Below are 17,347 nucleotides of genomic sequence, written 5' to 3'. Positions count from 1 at the left end.
ATAACTTAATTGCATCAAAGGAAGCTGTAATTTTGAAGGATGTCAGTTGTAGCTTTAATGCCTATCAAAATGTCATTAATGTATTTATTCTTTTGTCCTAAGAAAGAAAACCAGTGAATTATATTCACTTACCGATTATTATTAAAAATAGCGAATACTTTTTACTCCTTATAGAGGATTTTATAGATAATCAATAAAATAATTTATTTTGGATCAGTAAGAGACCTCAAGAGGGAGCCTTGGTTAGTTCACTAGTTTCAGGCACATTAGAAATTTTCACATTAGAGATTTGTTATAGATTGCTTAAAAGTGACAAGTCTCTGATCACTGAACGAGGGAGTAGTGATAGAAGACTACCTCCACGAAGACTTTAGCTCTCTAGCCTTCTGTCTCATTACACTATATAAATCTACTTCTTTTTCACATAAAATTGCCTTTTCTCTTTTCAAATGCGAATGGAAGATTTGGGGGGAGAGGAGATTATTAAAAACATGTAAAATACTCTCATGCACTGCTGGTTACAGTGTAATTTGGTACATCTTTTCTGGGAAGCAATTTGGCCAGAGCTCTAATATTTTACCCTCTAATTTTACTTAAAAAAAAAAAAATATGTCCTTAAACAATCGGATATAGGTACACGGTATTTGTTAGGATGATTTGTGAAAAGGAAAGTAAAAAATCTCAATATCCTGTTACAATGCAATGGTTAAAATAATTGTATTATAATTATATGATGGAGTATTGTGCAGTGATTCGAGTTGCTTTTTTTCCCGTATTTTTAAGTCAGTATTTCATGGCATGGGAAACGATTATATGATACTGGGTGATTATAGCAGGAAATAAAACTATTCAGGTTTTATGAAAATAATATATAAGTATGTGTAAAAAATGGAGAAATTTTATTTTCTTCTTTATGGGTTTTTTGATTTGCAGTATTTTGTATGATGATTGTTAAACTATATGTTTTCCCCCTTCTTCTGCTCCCCCCTCCCCCTTTCAAGCCATTGTTTCTCAGTCTAGTTGTGTAGGACACAGCTCCCTGGCCCATGCTGGTATTATGAGCCATGCACCGCGTCCCCCCCAACCCCCCCACAGTAAGTCACAGCACATGGCAGCCTGCGGCAGCTTACACCCACCTCTGGCTGCTCACAGCAGCCCAGCTCTAGCCAGCTCTAGGGAGAGCCATTATTCACAATCTTAGCTGTAGAGGGCGCAGCTCACTGGCCCATGTGATTATAGAACCGGTGACTTCAGTTTTAGGAACATGGCACTTCAACCACCTGAGCCACCGGGCCAGCCTCTAAATTACATTTTTAAGTATATTCAAAGAATGCCTCAGAGAGAGGATAAAGCCTTCTTTTGACTCTCTCTGGTCAACCATTTCCTTAGAGGATCTTGATTCAACTCTTGGGTCTCTAAGTAAAATATTTAGGCTTACTCTTTTTCTAAGCTTTTGCTAAATTACTAATACTGTAATGGATGAAAGTGATGGGGAAAAGGACCTAAGAAGTATTTATTACATAGTAACTCTATGCTAATATCTAGCTTAGGTTCTTATTATAAATATACTAAAACTTACTTCCTTTTGGCAAATAGTAATAGGATGAATAAATAATTTGTCAGTGAATCCTTATGTCTTTACCATAATATATATATAATGGAAAAATATATAAAATATATCATGGCTTCAGAGCTGGAATTCAAAAGTTTGGGGTTTTGCTAGTTTGGGATTATTGAGAGGCCTTGAGCAAATCACACAACCTTTTTGCTATACATTTATCTTATCTGTAAAATGAGGCATTGGACAAGGAACAGTGATTTTTCAAGCTATTCCTGACTGGCAGCTCCAGGGAGACAGACACTATGAGAGTTTCTGCTCATGGGTCTGGAGGGTGTGCATAGTAGCCAGCATGTCACTAGCACATAAGCAGCACTCAATAGCTATACGTTAAATAAATGACTGAATATGTCCCCGTGGAGCCCTGCCTGGGAGTCTGCCTTCCCGTAAGAGCATAATTCTGCATAATTCTGCTTGTATCAGCTTTATATATTTTGGGCATAAGGTAATATTTCATTAAAAAACCAAGGAATGATTTACTGTTGAAAATAAATTTTGAAATCTTTAGGCTAAAGTCCTTTCGGCTCTGTGATAATTTAATGTTACTATTGGGTGCTTTTTTTTTTTTTTTTAATACAGATCACAACACTCTCATTTTCCCCTTCTGTAAATACCAAATTCTATGACAGAGCTGTGCATAAATTAAATTTATGGCAGAAAGAGGGACAGTCTGTACTTTGATGCATGAATCAGAGGTGACTAGACAGAGGAGGGAATGATGGGATATGCCAGTCAAAAGGAATAGCATGTACAAAGTCAGAGTCATGAGAGACTATCGCAAGTTTAGAGAGGCGAGAAGTACTGTGTGACTGAATGCAGGCAGGGTTGGAGAAAGGTAGGAAGGGATGCGTCTGGAGGAGGTTCCCATCATAAAGAGCCTTGTATGCTTGGTTATGACATTGGCTTTCCCTGGGGAAACAAGCCATCAGATATTTTAAGAAAGTGAGATCACATGATCATATTTGTGTTGTACTAAGAGTTCTCTAGTTGTAGTGTTGAGGTTAGATGGAGCCTGATACCTGTTGAGATACCTCTTGATCTTGGGTTCAATTGAATGGGTATCATAAATAATTTCAAAAAAGTTTTCTTTTCCAGACCATACCATTCTTTGTTTTTTTCAGGGTTGGTTTACAGAATTCTAAAAATGATTCCTTATATACAGCCAGCCATAGCTCTTCCAAAGAGAACATTTATTGTATTAAAAATCCACTTTACAAGAATCCCGACATTAAGTGGGGATAATCAACTCTGGAGATAAATAAAAGTCACTTTTTAACCTGAATATTTTGTACTGAAATGTGATTTCGTTTGTTGACAGTTATGAGATACTCATTCAGGAACCTACCCACAGAAATTGGATATGACATTCAAGGCAGGGCGCACTGAAATTGGGACTAATGCACCAGGTATTAGAGTCATCTTGAATGATAACTTGATCACTTTTAAAACTAAATTTTAACTGCCTTAGACCCTAGTTAGTGCCTTCATTTACAGAAAAAAATAATATTATGCTCAAATTTGATGACAGACACACCATGCAAGGTACATGCTCAATCTAGGGATGGGGACACAGGTGGGTGTGACTTTGGTCTATTTTAAGACTAACTTGTTACTTTATGACACCTCGACTTTAGTACTTGCATACACAATGAATCAAAATAATAAATGGGTTAGTATCATAAATGAAATGAAACAGAAAAGGAAAGATGCACTTAAAATAATAAAAATCCTCTTTTCATGTGCCACTAAACAGAGAATATTGCTAACATTGGATAATTTCATTTGCAGCATGAATCCTGAAAGAAATAATTAAAAGGATATAAAATTACTATTACCAAAATGAATCTAAAACAATGAAAATCCTGTAAGGTAACTGGAATAGAAATAGAATGATCTATTTCCCATTTAGCTATTTAGTATAATGTTAATATGTGTGTAATTTAAAATTATTTTTCACTTTTTTGCTTTCCGAGCACTAATTTTACTTTCAACTTGAGAAAAATAACGTTAGCTAGCACTTGAAATATCTTCAGGTTCATGCTGAAATAGTTTCTTAATTTTGCCTGGAATCTCATCAAACAGACAAGATATAGAATTTGGAGGGGTAGAAAATGAAAAATAGCAAATTGCTTTTGTAGCGAGCTAAAGCAACAATAAACTTTGTACAAATACTTATGTTAAATAAGTATAATAAAAGCTAGCATTTCTTTAGCCCTTGCCATACGCAAAGCAAAATTGGGCTAAACTCAACCCCTTTCATTAAATTCCTGCAATGAGCCTATGAAATAAGCACTATTATCCCATTTCACAGATGAGGTTTAGAGAGGTTAAATAGATTACAGAGGCAGTGATAGGTTTTGTATACATTAGGTTACAGAGGTCGTAAGTGATAGATTTGCACCCAGACCTATGTCCTCTTGAGCCTGATCTTGTATGCTACCTCTAAGTCATAAGTAGACTTATAGGCAGCACGTGCTCCCATGTCACCCAGGCCATGCCCTGTCATAGCATTTTTCTCATTGTATTGTAATTGTCTCTTTATACACCCACCTCTCCCTACTTCATGGTTGTTAGCTCCAAGTGAAGCCAGTGTCTTATTTATCATTCTGGTTCCAGGGGCTAAATGCGGTGGTATGCCCCGTAGTAGGAACTCAGTAAGGGCCTATGAATGGCTAGTGTTGTCAGAAGTCCCTAAGAGTTAATATATTAAACAAAATACTATATTATTATAGAAAACAACTGATGTGGAAAGAAAGTACCAGTTGCTTCTGAAGGCATCCCTTCCCCCAAAGATATTTTTTTTCAGAAGGTGGGTGAGCCGATCCTTACTGCCTATAGGAATTCAAAGGAGTATGAAAAACACAAACAAAAAAAACCCAACAAAAACACCCAGAGATGCTTAAGTATTTGAAATAATGTATACAGCATTAGAGAAAGATACTGAAAGCATAATTTAATGAATGATCTTTACATTTATTATGGTCTTGTCTTCAACACAGGGAAGCAACCAACTTTTCATTGAAAGAGAGTCCCAAATACAAGGAATAATCGGGTTATTTTTAAGCCTTAGGTAATTTTTTAAAGGTTAAAATGCAATTAGTACAAGAAAGGAAACTATTTCATATTAAAACATTATTGAGTTTAACTTAATGGGGGAAAAATCAACTTAGAGGTCAGTTTGAGGGACTGAAAGCCTAGCAAAGCAAAACCTTCTGATTATAAGGAGACATTTACCAAGGGGAATTGGAGAAGATTTAAGTGAGTTTACATATGTATCTTTAAAGTTTGGGTACTGACTTGTGTAATCGCAGCTTGCTCAGTAATACTCTGATTAAATGTGATAATAATGTCCATTTTAATCTGGGTCTTTAATTGCCCTGCCTGAAAGCTACAGGCAATAAAAGCTCTCTAACCCTAGCTCTTCTCAAGGATACCCTCTCACAGCCTGGAGCTGGAATTCTGCTGTTGCCCTCAGCAATCTTTAGCAGTCAAAGACCAGAATGAGCAGGGCAGCCAGCAAAGTGATGTGCCCGTTTTGCTGGCATTGACATTTGCCATTGCCTCGCCCTACAGAAGGCTGGTGAATACCCTTTTCACTCCATGGACAGAAATTCATCTGTAAAATAAAGAAAATTCAGAGTGAAAACAACACATCAAGTGTGGAGTTGTATCAGTCAGTGACAGCATGTAAAGGTGCACGGGTGCTTTTGTTGATTTTGATGTATTTTAACTGGTTTCTATGAATCCTCCTCCAATGTGGACTAAAGTATATGATCTTGCATTTTAATTTAGTTATTAAAAATAATTCTAAAATAGATTGGACTAAAATGAATGTTAAAATGAATGCCCTACTTTAGTTGGTTCTTTGAGGAAATTATAGTAAGTTTTTTCCGAGACTCTTTCTGACCACCTTAAGATTGTGTTCTTCTATGGAGAGATCCGCACCCTCTCACTTACTCATCTCTCACTTTCTTCAGGTCCTCTCCATCTGCCCCAAGGATATGAGAGCTGATATCTGCGTTCATCTAAACCGGAAGGTTTTTAATGAACATCCTGCGTTTCGATTGGCCAGCGATGGGTGTCTGCGCGCCTTGGCGGTCGAGTTCCAAACTATTCACTGTGCACCGGGGGACCTCATTTACCATGCTGGAGAAAGTGTGGATGCCCTGTGCTTTGTCGTGTCAGGATCCTTGGAAGTCATCCAGGATGATGAGGTGGTGGCTATTTTAGGTACTGTGAACTTTCCTAATGGAGTAACAAGTGCGTAACAGTTTTGGAGATGTTGCTTCTCAGGTTTCTGAAGAGAAATTTCCTTTGCTTGGTGACTTTGGAAATTGGGTCACTAATGAGATGATGAATCTTAGTGAAAACTTGTAACGCCGTTTCAGCAAGAAACATTATTAGTATTGGTCACAGCTTAATGGGCGGCATGAGTGTTAGATTAACCTTTCTTTGGCAACAATAGGATAGGTCCTTTCACACTAGAACTGATTATAGCCTAAGGTGGCTGTGCCTCCATGTTGGGAAGCGTGAAAATGGCATGTGGAATGATTGTCAGGTTAGTAATCTACAATGTTAGTCTCAGAACCTGTCTAATTCAATACTTTCCTTTAGAGATGAGTTTAGCGACTTGCCCAGCTAGTTAGCAAATGAGTTAGGGCTTCAGTACAGCTCATCTTATTCTAAATCTTTTTGCCTCACCACAGTGGACCTAAGTAGTGAGCTGAAAGTGATGAGGAGATAAACGATTTTGACCCATTATATTGGAGTAATCACAATGCAAGTAAGTGTAGGCTTATAAAGTTGGTTCTATTCATTCACGAACCAGGAAAATTATTTGGCTAATAATAAATTCATTCTAAAATTCAGAGACCTGGTAGATATTTGTACTAACAAAATAAGGTCATGACAGTGCATGTAAGTGACAAAATTTTAAAAATTATGTGTTTGGAGACAGTGTAGTATATATATTGGTAAAAAATGCTAAGTGATATTTTAGGTTATTTTCTGCTCAAATAGCTGCCCCAGGTTCATGAAGTTCATATTGAAATAAAAGGAAGCAAGAAAGAGGTTGGGGGAGAATCATCCTGTTTTGTTCCTCAAGTAAAATAAGTTAGAATTACAGGATGTCAAGTCCATTTTCATAATATTTTTCATGACTGTGTCTTATGAATAATGAGCTCAATATTAAACTATTGGATTTTTTTAGCTACTGAGGTCAACCTAGCTTGAATAGCTTGAATGCTGCTTATTCTCATAAGTACAAGATTGACTGATGTAGTTTAGAAACTGCAAAGCAAAATCCATCATAAAAATGAAGAACTGATTTCAAAAAAGCACAATTACCTGAAAAAGATGGAATTGAAAATTGAGAAACAATGACACTTCATAGGAAAACAGATTCTGTAAAAATTGTAAGAGTTAGAGAAAATGGTTCAGGGCTGCAAATGACTATTGTGTGTAAACCTTTTCATAACTGTTTAGAAATAATATTACACTTACAGTACACTTATGGTTAAATTTCTTTTAGTAAACACTAAAGAAAAATTCATACAGCATTAAAGTCAGCACTGTGGGTGTGTTTAATGCTGCTTAGTGCTTGTTTTGCTTTGTTTCCTGAAGTATAAAGGAGTTATATATAATCATTTATAAAAAGTGTACATTTTGTTAGAACAATCCTTTGTGGTAAAATGAAGCATATACACACTACAACCATTCTTGTTTGCTTAAAGAAGAGGATAAAACACAAGACCCAAACAGGTGTATTTTCTTTTCTTGAATGTTTCCGTGAATGGTGGGTGGGAGAACAGCCATCAAATATATGGCAGTAAAGTGAGTACATTGTGACGTTACCTCAGCTGTATACTCACTGTTGCTGTGTTTGCCCTGTTTTCTTCATTGCAGTTTCACCTTGGTAACTTCTTTTCGACAAAGAGGGGTGGAGAAAGCCCTGATGCAGTGCCTCTGGGCTGGGTCTGCTAAGCTGCAATCATTTGCTCAGTGAAACAGACAAAATGCATTTTCTTTTTCTTTTAAAATAAAATGGTAGCTGGTTTTGCCCAGTGACACAGTAAAAATGAACACAAGGCCCCTGGGTAGTAGACCAATCTCATTATGTATATGTCACATTTTATTTCTTTCTGTGTGTGCTTTTTGTTTATCCTTCTCAAAAATCTTGGGATTCAGAGGCTTTTCATCTTGGGGCTTAATGAGTCAAATTATATGTACACCATTCTGGCAGCCCTTTGTTCTTTTTTTCCATGGTCCGCTAACAAAGATTCAGACAAATGACAGTCAGAAGGTTTTCATTAAAAAAAAAAAAAAAAAAAAAAAAAAAAAAGTTGTGACCTGGAAGTGATCAGAAGGCAGAAGGCAGAAGTAAGCAAGCAAGGCAGTGCTGGCAGTCTGCAAGTGGGCTGGCAAAGTGGCCTGGGTGCCATGGGACCCAGCAAAGACCCTATTTTTTACCAGTCTATTATTGGATCAGTGATGATGAGACAGATGTGAAGTTGAGCCTTCCATCAATCTGGGTTTATAGGAGAGACAATCTGAGGAGATTGGGTACTAGGAGTGTGGACTCCTGGTGACTTTCTGCCGGAAAGGGGGTGTGATTCTGCAAGGAAGAGATGACTGTACTACATGCCTCAAAGAGGATGTCTGCAGGCCCCCTCCCCACACACACCTTGTGTTCACACTGTTTGCAAGTTCCGCTTTACAGGTTGCTGAAGCTGGGTGCCCACTTCCACCTGTGCTTTGCCTGAGAAGCTTGGAACATGCCAGAAGGACCTACCCTAACCACACCAGCATCTTGATTTGCATATCATCACACTGCCTCTATTTTGTGACTTCTCAGTGTGGTTTCCACTGGGAATACATGTTTTCAGACTTTTTCTAAATTAAAAATACTTAATTTTACTATTTAAAATCGAAGAGGTGTTTCTTTAATGCTCAAAATTGCTTAACACTGCTTTAAGAAAGGGAGAGGAAAATAGTTACTCTTGACATTTTGATGGTGGTCCATTCCTTTCCTGCTCCTCCTATTTTTCTCCTTCTCCTCTTCCTCATTTTTTGGTAGCTTACTTTTGAAATAATTACAAACATCATGAAAAGTTCCAAAAATTATCAGGGTGTGAAGTTTAATATATATCTTTATGTTTTCTATTTTATTGAATGATTTTATTAGGTCTTCTATATCTGTACTTATTTTTTCCTTTTCTTCATCTATTCTTGAACTGAGAGTGGAATGTTAGAGTATCTTATTATTAATGTTTTTTATCTATGTCTCCATGTATCTCCTGTAGTTTGTGCTTTATAGTGTTACCGTGTTTCTCCGAAAATAAGACCTAGCCAGACCATCAGCTCGAATGTGTCTTTTGGGGCAAAAAATAACATAAGACCCGGTATTTATTATATTATATTATATTATATATTATATTATATTATGTTATGTAAAATCCAGTCTTATATGATATAAGACCCAGTCATATTTTACTGTATAATAAGATCGGGTCTTATATTAATTTTTGCTCCAAAAGACACATTAGAACTGATGGTCCAGCTAGGTCGTATTTTCGGGGAAGCACCGTATTTGGTGCACAGATGTTCATAATTGTTATATCTTCATTGTAAATTGTGGCTTTCGGCATTGAAATGTGTACCTTTTCCATCATGCCTAATGATTTTTTTTTTTGCCTTGTAAGGGTTAAACAGAAACACCATCCCTCACATCTGAGTACATCTCAAAAAAATGAGAATTTGTCTAAGTTGATCTGATACTAGAAATAAGTGGCCTTGTTCTCTATTAACACTGATTCGTTTGCTGGTGAAAAGTAGAGAAGGGAAGTCATTTTAAAATTAATTAAAATCTCTGAATCCTAAAAAACGGGCACAGTTTCATTATTTTGGATCCTTGCCTCTAAAGAGTCTCTTGGTAGGTACATAATTCTTGAGTGTGTCAAAAGTGTTAAGGTGTTTAATGAATAAGTTCTGAAGCATAACTAATTAATGGAAAGATAAAAAATGTAGTCAACAAATACTTTCTTTTTTAACACTGAAGGATGGCTTCAAGATGTTTTTCTAAATAGGGCATAAGAAGATAATTGCAGTTCATGTCTTTTTTCAATTTGAAATTCTTTTAGTTCTTACACCTCCACTCTTTTTGACCTTCCCACTTTTTATCAAGCACAAAGAATTCTCAATTAAGTTCATGATGCATACATAATATTTTAAGTTCTTTAATATCTTCTTGCTTTTTAGTTTCTACCCTATAATTACTTAATGTGAACAGACTTATTGGTATGGCTAAAATAGCCAGGATACTTCTAAGTGATTCACAAAAGTATATTGTACCTTTTAGAGACTATTACAAATAGCATTTCCCCACCACCAGTAGACCTGCTCCTAAGATGTTTATTTTGTTGAATTCATAGTTCATCTTTTCTGTGATTATTGATTATTAGAATCATATGATTAGAGTTATTAATCTAAGACAATCTGTATCTAAGTATTTTAATTGTAACTTCAAATTCCAAGGGAACTATGCATGTTTATATAGAATTTAGGTGGAGGGGTTAGATATTGTTATGGATTGAGGGAAAGGAGCATAAGTGAGAAAGGGAAAGACAGAAATAAATGAACTTTATAATGTAAAAAAGGTAATTTCTAGTATCTGGGTTAAGATTCCATTTTAATTAGAATCAGTTATTTAGACTCAGTCCATCTCATAAATATTTATGCATTATGAGAGAAAACGTAAATTATGGTTCTCAAAATTCAAAATCTGCTCTTTTTATTTAAAAAAAAAAGATGTGAATGAATAATATTTTGCTATTTTCAGAATCTGTGAAAATGTGACTTTTATTCATCACATAAGATTTCTTCCTGTATACTTGCTGTTAGAAGTCAAATGCTTCACACGTTAAATCCTTAAAAGGGCTTTTCCCAAGCCCCAGAGAATTACTTTCTTTTGCATTCACATTTCTGTGTTTTGAGATGCTGAACTCTGAACCGGCTAGGTTTGCTCTACATTTTATGATCATAAACTTAGTTAATTCACACATTTTTATAAATGGCAAATTAGTATTTGCTTTAAAAATGCATGGTTGTCTTGTTTTAAACTTTCTAAGTCATGAGTGTAACATCATTTATCCATGTTTCGAATGATATACTTCAGAGTTTCTCAGCCTGTAGACTTTTGGATCAAATGTGACTCTTTATAATCTGGTAGTTTAGACTCAGCCCTTTCCCTACCATCCTTCAAAAGTAAGTCTTGTACTCATATATTCTATCTCCTTGGTATCTCTTTAGCTAATCCTGAGTAACCATTCCCATGAGCACTGCTCTTAAAATTTTGGTCCTCGAATGTGGCTGCCATCTGAAAGGCCTATCTGCTTGCAACCTGTCATCAGCTTCAACCTCCCAATTCTGTCAGGCTGCCACTACAATAATCTTTCTAAAATATAACTTATCATGTCAGTGTCCTTGGTGGGATCAGCTTTTTAGCACATTGGGGATAAATTGTAACTTCTAGCATGGCCTGTGAAGTCATTTAGATCCTGATCTCTCCCCCACTTTCCAGCCTGACTCCAGCCCTTCCTCCCCCTACTCCGTTTTCACCATACTGAGATGCAGGAAGTTTCCTGAGCACCACCAGTTTTCTCTTCCTGGCAAGCTTTTGTGTACACTGGATCCTTGTTTAGAACACCTTTTCTCCTGTTAGTGGTCTGTCTCTTGCTCCCTCATATTCTATTTTTTCCCTTGTTGCCCTAGTCTGGATTAGATGTCTGGGTTCTGGGTTTCCACTGCATGCCGATACAGGGTTTTTAGTCCCTCCTCCTTTTATCTTTCACTTGTTTATCCTCCTACTACATTGTGAGCCCTTGAAATGTCTTGCTCATTTTTGTCTCTGTCATCTGTGATAGGACCCTTTCAACAGGTTTTCAGTAAAGGTTCAATGAGCCAAATTTGCTGACACTTTATTTGGCCACTAAGCTGTTTTCATAATTGCTTTAGTTCTGCATACCCATGAAAAACATGTTGCCATTTCCTTTATGTTTTATTTTGAGGTAACCGATTGCCTTCTGTTTTTCTTTTGTCAAGGTGCTATAATAAAATGCATTTTCTTAAGACTCTAGCTTTAGCATAGATCTATTATGGAATGAGAAAACATTTTCCTACTTGGGTACTTTTAACAAGGAGAATAAGAAGTCCACTCAGAACTCTTTAATAAATCACCCCTTCCTTGTTCTCCATCAGGAAATCCCAGTATCATGAAATAATCTAACTTGTATGCTGGTCACTGACCATGGTAGGAAAACTTTAAATTGTATCTATGGAAGGGGATTTAGCTTTAATTCCTAAAAGTGGGAATCAACTGGAACGGATAGTTCTACAAATCAGAATTAATTTTATTAGAAAATAAACATTTAAGAGTTAAAAGGGGATTAGAGAAAGAAAAATCCTATTTGTATTTAGTAAATGAGTCCCCCCATGCTTAAGTAAAATTTACAGTTTCTGGATACGTTTTTATTTTTAATATTTTCCTATCAAAACTTCTAAAATATATTTTTGAAAAATGTAGTTCAGGTCTCTTTGAAAGTTTGATTTGGATACCAATAGTTGTTGAATTATTATTTTATGTGCATTATTACATCACATCCTTTATTTAACTCTGTGAATAAGTCCTTACTATAGCCATCTTATAGATGAAGAAACCAAAGCTGTGCAATATCAGATGATTCACTCCAGGTCACAGCTTAAAAATAAGTGGTGGGCACAGGATTTGAACCCAGATCTGTCTGACTCTGTGCCCGTTCTCTTAACCATCACGTTACAAATGTGATACCCTCTTTAACGGGAGTTTTTAAATAGAATTTTGAAATTATACAACTATTTGGCTTCATCTTGACAAAATAGAATGCCTATATTAACTTTACCAATTTGTTTCCTTTTATTAGAAAAGACTTTCTAACACTTTTAAGAACCATTCCAATGTATATTACAAAAAATCCTTCAACAAGCATTACCTGAGTACAAGATGGTTAATCAGCTGTAATCAGCTACAAAGTATCTAAAAATATAGTCCTCCTCTAAGTGACTAGTTTGCCACCAGGCAGGTGTTTAGAACTGGGGAGAATTGGCTCAGAGTGTGAATCTCCTGATCTGAACACAAGATGGGGATCTTAAATTCTGTGTGTGGGTCTTTCAAATGGGGCCACCTAGTTGGTAGGTATTAAAGTGGCAGTGACACTTTCAGGAACACTCCAGGATTGCAAGAATGCCACAAATCTTTGCAGTTATTTCCACAAAGAAGTGGAGTCTAGTTTTTCCACCCCTTGAGTCTGTACTAGCCTTGTGACTTGTCTCAGTTCTTATGCTGAATCTCCCACCCTTCTCTTAAGTGCTGGTGTTCTGCAGAAAAGGTGGGACTGCTTGGCCTGCTTTTCCCATTGCTCTCTTGTTTTCCTGAGGTCCTAACATCTGCTTGCAGAAAGCTTCATTTATGCAGAAAGCATTATCCCAGCTTTCTTACGCTTACGTACACATCAATGTCTTGTTCCCACCCTCCTTCCCTACCCTGCACTCCCTTAATCAAGTCGATTATTGAAGCTGATCTCAAAAAGCCTTAAGGATACCTTTGTCTTCAAGGAACTGAAAACTAATTACAAGTTTAAATAGTAGGTTTTGTTTGGTCACAGAAGATCAGAGCTAGTCAGTTGTGGGTGTTGATTTACCTGCTCAGTGATGCCACTGAGAATTCAGTCTTCCTTTGTGTGTGTGTGTGCAGGCACGTGCGGAGTGGGGGCGGGGGGAAGGAGGTGGGAAGGTGTTATTGGGGAGTAAGTGCATATCAAACTTACCTGAGGTTTTTTTATTTGCTAATAACATTCAGAAAATATCACAATACAAAAGTACAATCTAATGGCATTTCATAAGGCAAAGACCTTGTAACATTTTGACAGGTCAAGAAATAGAACTTATACTGCGCCCCCTTCCCCAGAAATCATGTCATGTGCCCCATCCTAAACGCCAAGTTTAATTTGTCTATTTTAAATTTAAATTTACACGTCCTTTCCCAGCCCCGCCCCCCCAATCCCTTTCTTTCTTTTATAATTATTTTCTGAAGAACCTGGGCCATTTGTCCTGCAGAGTTCCCACAGTCCGGATTCCGCTGATTGCGTACTCACTGCAGTTTAACATGTTCCTCCATCTTCTGTATTTCCTGTAAATTAGCAACTGAATCCAGAGACTTGATCAGACCCAGATTCAATCCCTTCGGCAAGACTGTATGTGGGTGTGTGTTCTTTCATCAGAATACATATACTATCTAGTTGAATCTCTTATGTTAACAACCAATGCCTAGATTCATTATTCACTGGGAATTGAAACATGAAGGTATCCTAATTTTATATTTTTGTTTGTTTGTTGGAATACTTTTATAGAGAAGTGTTTTTTTCCAACTACCATTTAGTTACCCAGTATAGGAATGGCTGCATAAATGTTTCATGCTTTCCTGTTATTTACCAGTTTTTAGGACAAATATTTGTTTCTTTTCCTCTGTCAGTGTGTAGATGGTTTCTTAAAAAAAAACTCCTATGTGCTAGTAGATTTAAACAAACAATAAATATCAGTGCATTGCAATTTTTACCATTATTGAAGTGCAAATTGTCATGTCTTTGGCCAATAGGAGCCCCTTCAAGTTGGCTCCTGTGTCTTTTTGTTAAGTAGTCTTTGATAACTTCCTTGCTTTGTAGAATGAACAGATCTTCATCTTGTACATAGTCTTCCCCATATCTGAAATCAGCTATTAGCCATTTCTCCAAGAAGCTCTAGTTTATTTTTATGAAAAATAATATTTCAAGATCACAATCTTGGTCCTAGATCTTGGCCCTGGAGATGCTCATTGCTACTGGGTTGGTAATTGTTTCTTGGTCCTTTTAATGGACAAAGGGGAAAAAATATATGTATGGGTATATGTCTGTGTGTGTGTTTGTGTGTGTGTGTGTATGCAAATAAAATTTCTCATTAGTTCATACAGATATATTTACCTAAAAATCAGTACAATAGGACTTTATTCACTTTTATCAGCCTCTATCAGCCTTTATCAGCCTTATCTTTATTCAGCCTCCCCTCTAGACTTGACTCTCTATATCCCATAGTTTTCTAGTATAGTGGGAGGCTAACGTTGCTCATCATTCCATGGGCAGATCGTGCTCATACTATTACATTTTCATATACTTTCTTCCATATACTTCTTCCATATTGACAATGTTGATAGAATTATAATATTGCATATCGCTCAGTTGCTCTATGCCACATTATAAATATAACAACCTCAGAATCACAATACTAATACCATCAGCACAACTGATATGATTACTAAAAATGCATAAAAACATTTTTGCGTATTGTGCTATTTTCCTTCCATCCACCATTATTTTAATAGTTATACTATATCTACATTATCAGAGCATATAGCCATTACACACTATAGTTTAGTTTTTTAACCTTCATTTAGACTTAGTCCTACAATAACTATATAGTTAGTACTACCACTAGTCTTTTTGTCAATGTTGCTCTAGGTATTTTGGTTGTCTGAAGCATTTTCACTAATATATTCCTTAGCAAAGATCCATGAGAACAATACACCCTGAGCTCTTTTATGTCTGTGATATAGTTTGTGCCTTTTACACTTGAACATAAGTTTTGCATGATTTGAAATTCTTGATTCACATTTCTTTCCTGGAGTATCCTCTCCTTCTACTCTTCTTAAATCAATGCAAATCATAGAGCTTTTGTTTTCTACCATCATATCTGTTGTATCTTTCTCTTCTCTTTACTTTTATTGTCACTGCCTTAACTCCTGATGAGATGGTTGTGGAGACAAGGGGAAATTATATATTTGTAATCTGCGAAACACCATATTATTGTTTCAGAGTGATGTAATAGCCTTTCAGCAGTGCTTCCTTTTCTACTTTTTACACTGTCATTAGTTCTGTGCTGAAAGCACTGGACAGGTCATGACTTTCTTTACTCGAAAAACTTGTAATGGCTCCCTCTTTAAAATAGGATTAAGCAGACTCTCTTGCATGGCATTCTGAGTTCTCCCTCTTGGGTCCCTTTTTTTCCCCGCCTCTAGACTTGGCTCTCTATATCCCATAGTTTTCTAGTATAGTGGGAAGCTAACGTTGCTCATCATTCCATGGGCAGATCGTGCTCATACTATTTTCTCAGCCACAAATACTGCCCTTCCTCTTGAGGCTCAGCTATGATTAAACTCAAACACTACCTGCTTTGTGAAGTCTTTTCTAAATCCCCTCAAATCCAAAACAATTTGAGTTTGTGTGTGTGTGTGTGTGTGTGTGTGCACGCACGCACGTAGGTTTTGCCTATCCTGTCCTGTAACACTTGTTTTTTTTCCTATTTTGTAATTTTTTTTTGCATGTCTATCTTACTTAGAAAATTAAAGACCGTTTAGGAGCAAGATTTTTATTTCTTGCATGTCTTACGCCCCACAGCACAAAGCACATGTTGAAGCTTTAAGGTTAGTGTTAGGATGCTGGATGCATTAACTGAATGGGATAAATAGGACAACTATCATGTCTTCCATATATGACAGATGTGAAAGTTATAAGATTTAGTTATAATATCACCATTGTTATAGGCTTCAACTCTAAACGTTTTCTCAGGAAAAGAAAACAAGAGTTTCAAGATATAACTGCTTTTTAATTTAGTTTCTTTTCTTGGATTTTCTAAATAATATGCTATAACTTTCTTGATTTGGGCACATGTTTGGGTTTCTATATATAACCAATTTGTTCCTACCATTAATAGTGCCATGTTTATTACCATATCTTCTACCTTCTTAAAGATGGCTACCATCATCCTTTACTTATATACGGATTCTCTCTATTTTCTTTTTTTTACATATACTTAATAAGAGCTACTTGGCTCATTCTTTGTGTGTAAATAAAAGTCTATAAGCTAAATTATTTTTTTTTTAGTAGATAAGAATTATTTGCTTCTTTAAAAGTGTTTTCAAGTTTATATTCAATATAACGTTTCAAAAGAATTACTTTGGGCATTGATCACTGAAGATTGGCTGGCATCAGTTCTAAATGTTTTAAAAGGTTCTATTCTAGTACATCTATATAACTTCTTAATTTTAATACTCAATGTCTTGTTCTTTCTGTTCTTTTCCTTGAAAATATTACTTTATGACACTTGCTGTTTATAAATGGCAAAGCACTTAAAATCATATAATTTAAAAACTTACAGTGTTGTTCTTTTATCAATAAATATTTGTGCATATATTCATAATAAAGTTCATGAGCCTACTGCATAATCAATTATAGTGAAGGGCTACTTAATAAATAAAATGGATTAAATCCATTCTATAGAAGAATCATCAAATAGAATCATCACTATACCCCCACATACACGCATATGAAACTGCCTAAGTAAACTTCAGATGCTTTATTTTTATGGATTCATTGGCTGCATTAGATAGCTGTACTCACTGATGAATAACTGAGATGATTTTTATGCATTTATTTTATCCATGTCATTAACTCACCAAGTAATGTTTCACATTTTGAAAAACATTCTCGCTGTAAAACCAGCACCTCAGGGGACCATAATCCCCAAGCATGCTGTGGTCTGTATTACTCCTTTAATTATGTTGTAACGCTGTCTCTGATTTGTCTTTAAATTTTCCAGTTTCTTACTCTG

At 36.0% G+C, this 17,347-nt stretch overlaps 1 protein-coding gene across 1 annotated transcript in view; it reads left to right on the top strand.

The window, feature by feature from the left end:
• Positions 1–17,347, top strand: part of KCNH5 (potassium voltage-gated channel subfamily H member 5) — a 285,331-nt gene that overhangs the window by 191,315 nt on the left and 76,669 nt on the right. The window contains exon 9 of the mRNA XM_081050207.1: positions 5,596–5,848. Within this exon, the coding sequence (XP_080906333.1) occupies positions 5,596–5,848 (253 nt within the window). The remainder of the gene's footprint in view (positions 1–5,595; positions 5,849–17,347) is intronic.

The sequence above is a fragment of the Rhinolophus hipposideros genome (genome assembly GCF_964194185.1).
Source record: "Rhinolophus hipposideros genome assembly, chromosome: 5".
Taxonomy (NCBI): Eukaryota; Metazoa; Chordata; class Mammalia; order Chiroptera; family Rhinolophidae; genus Rhinolophus; species Rhinolophus hipposideros.
This window is presented reverse-complemented; position numbering and strand designations above follow the sequence as displayed.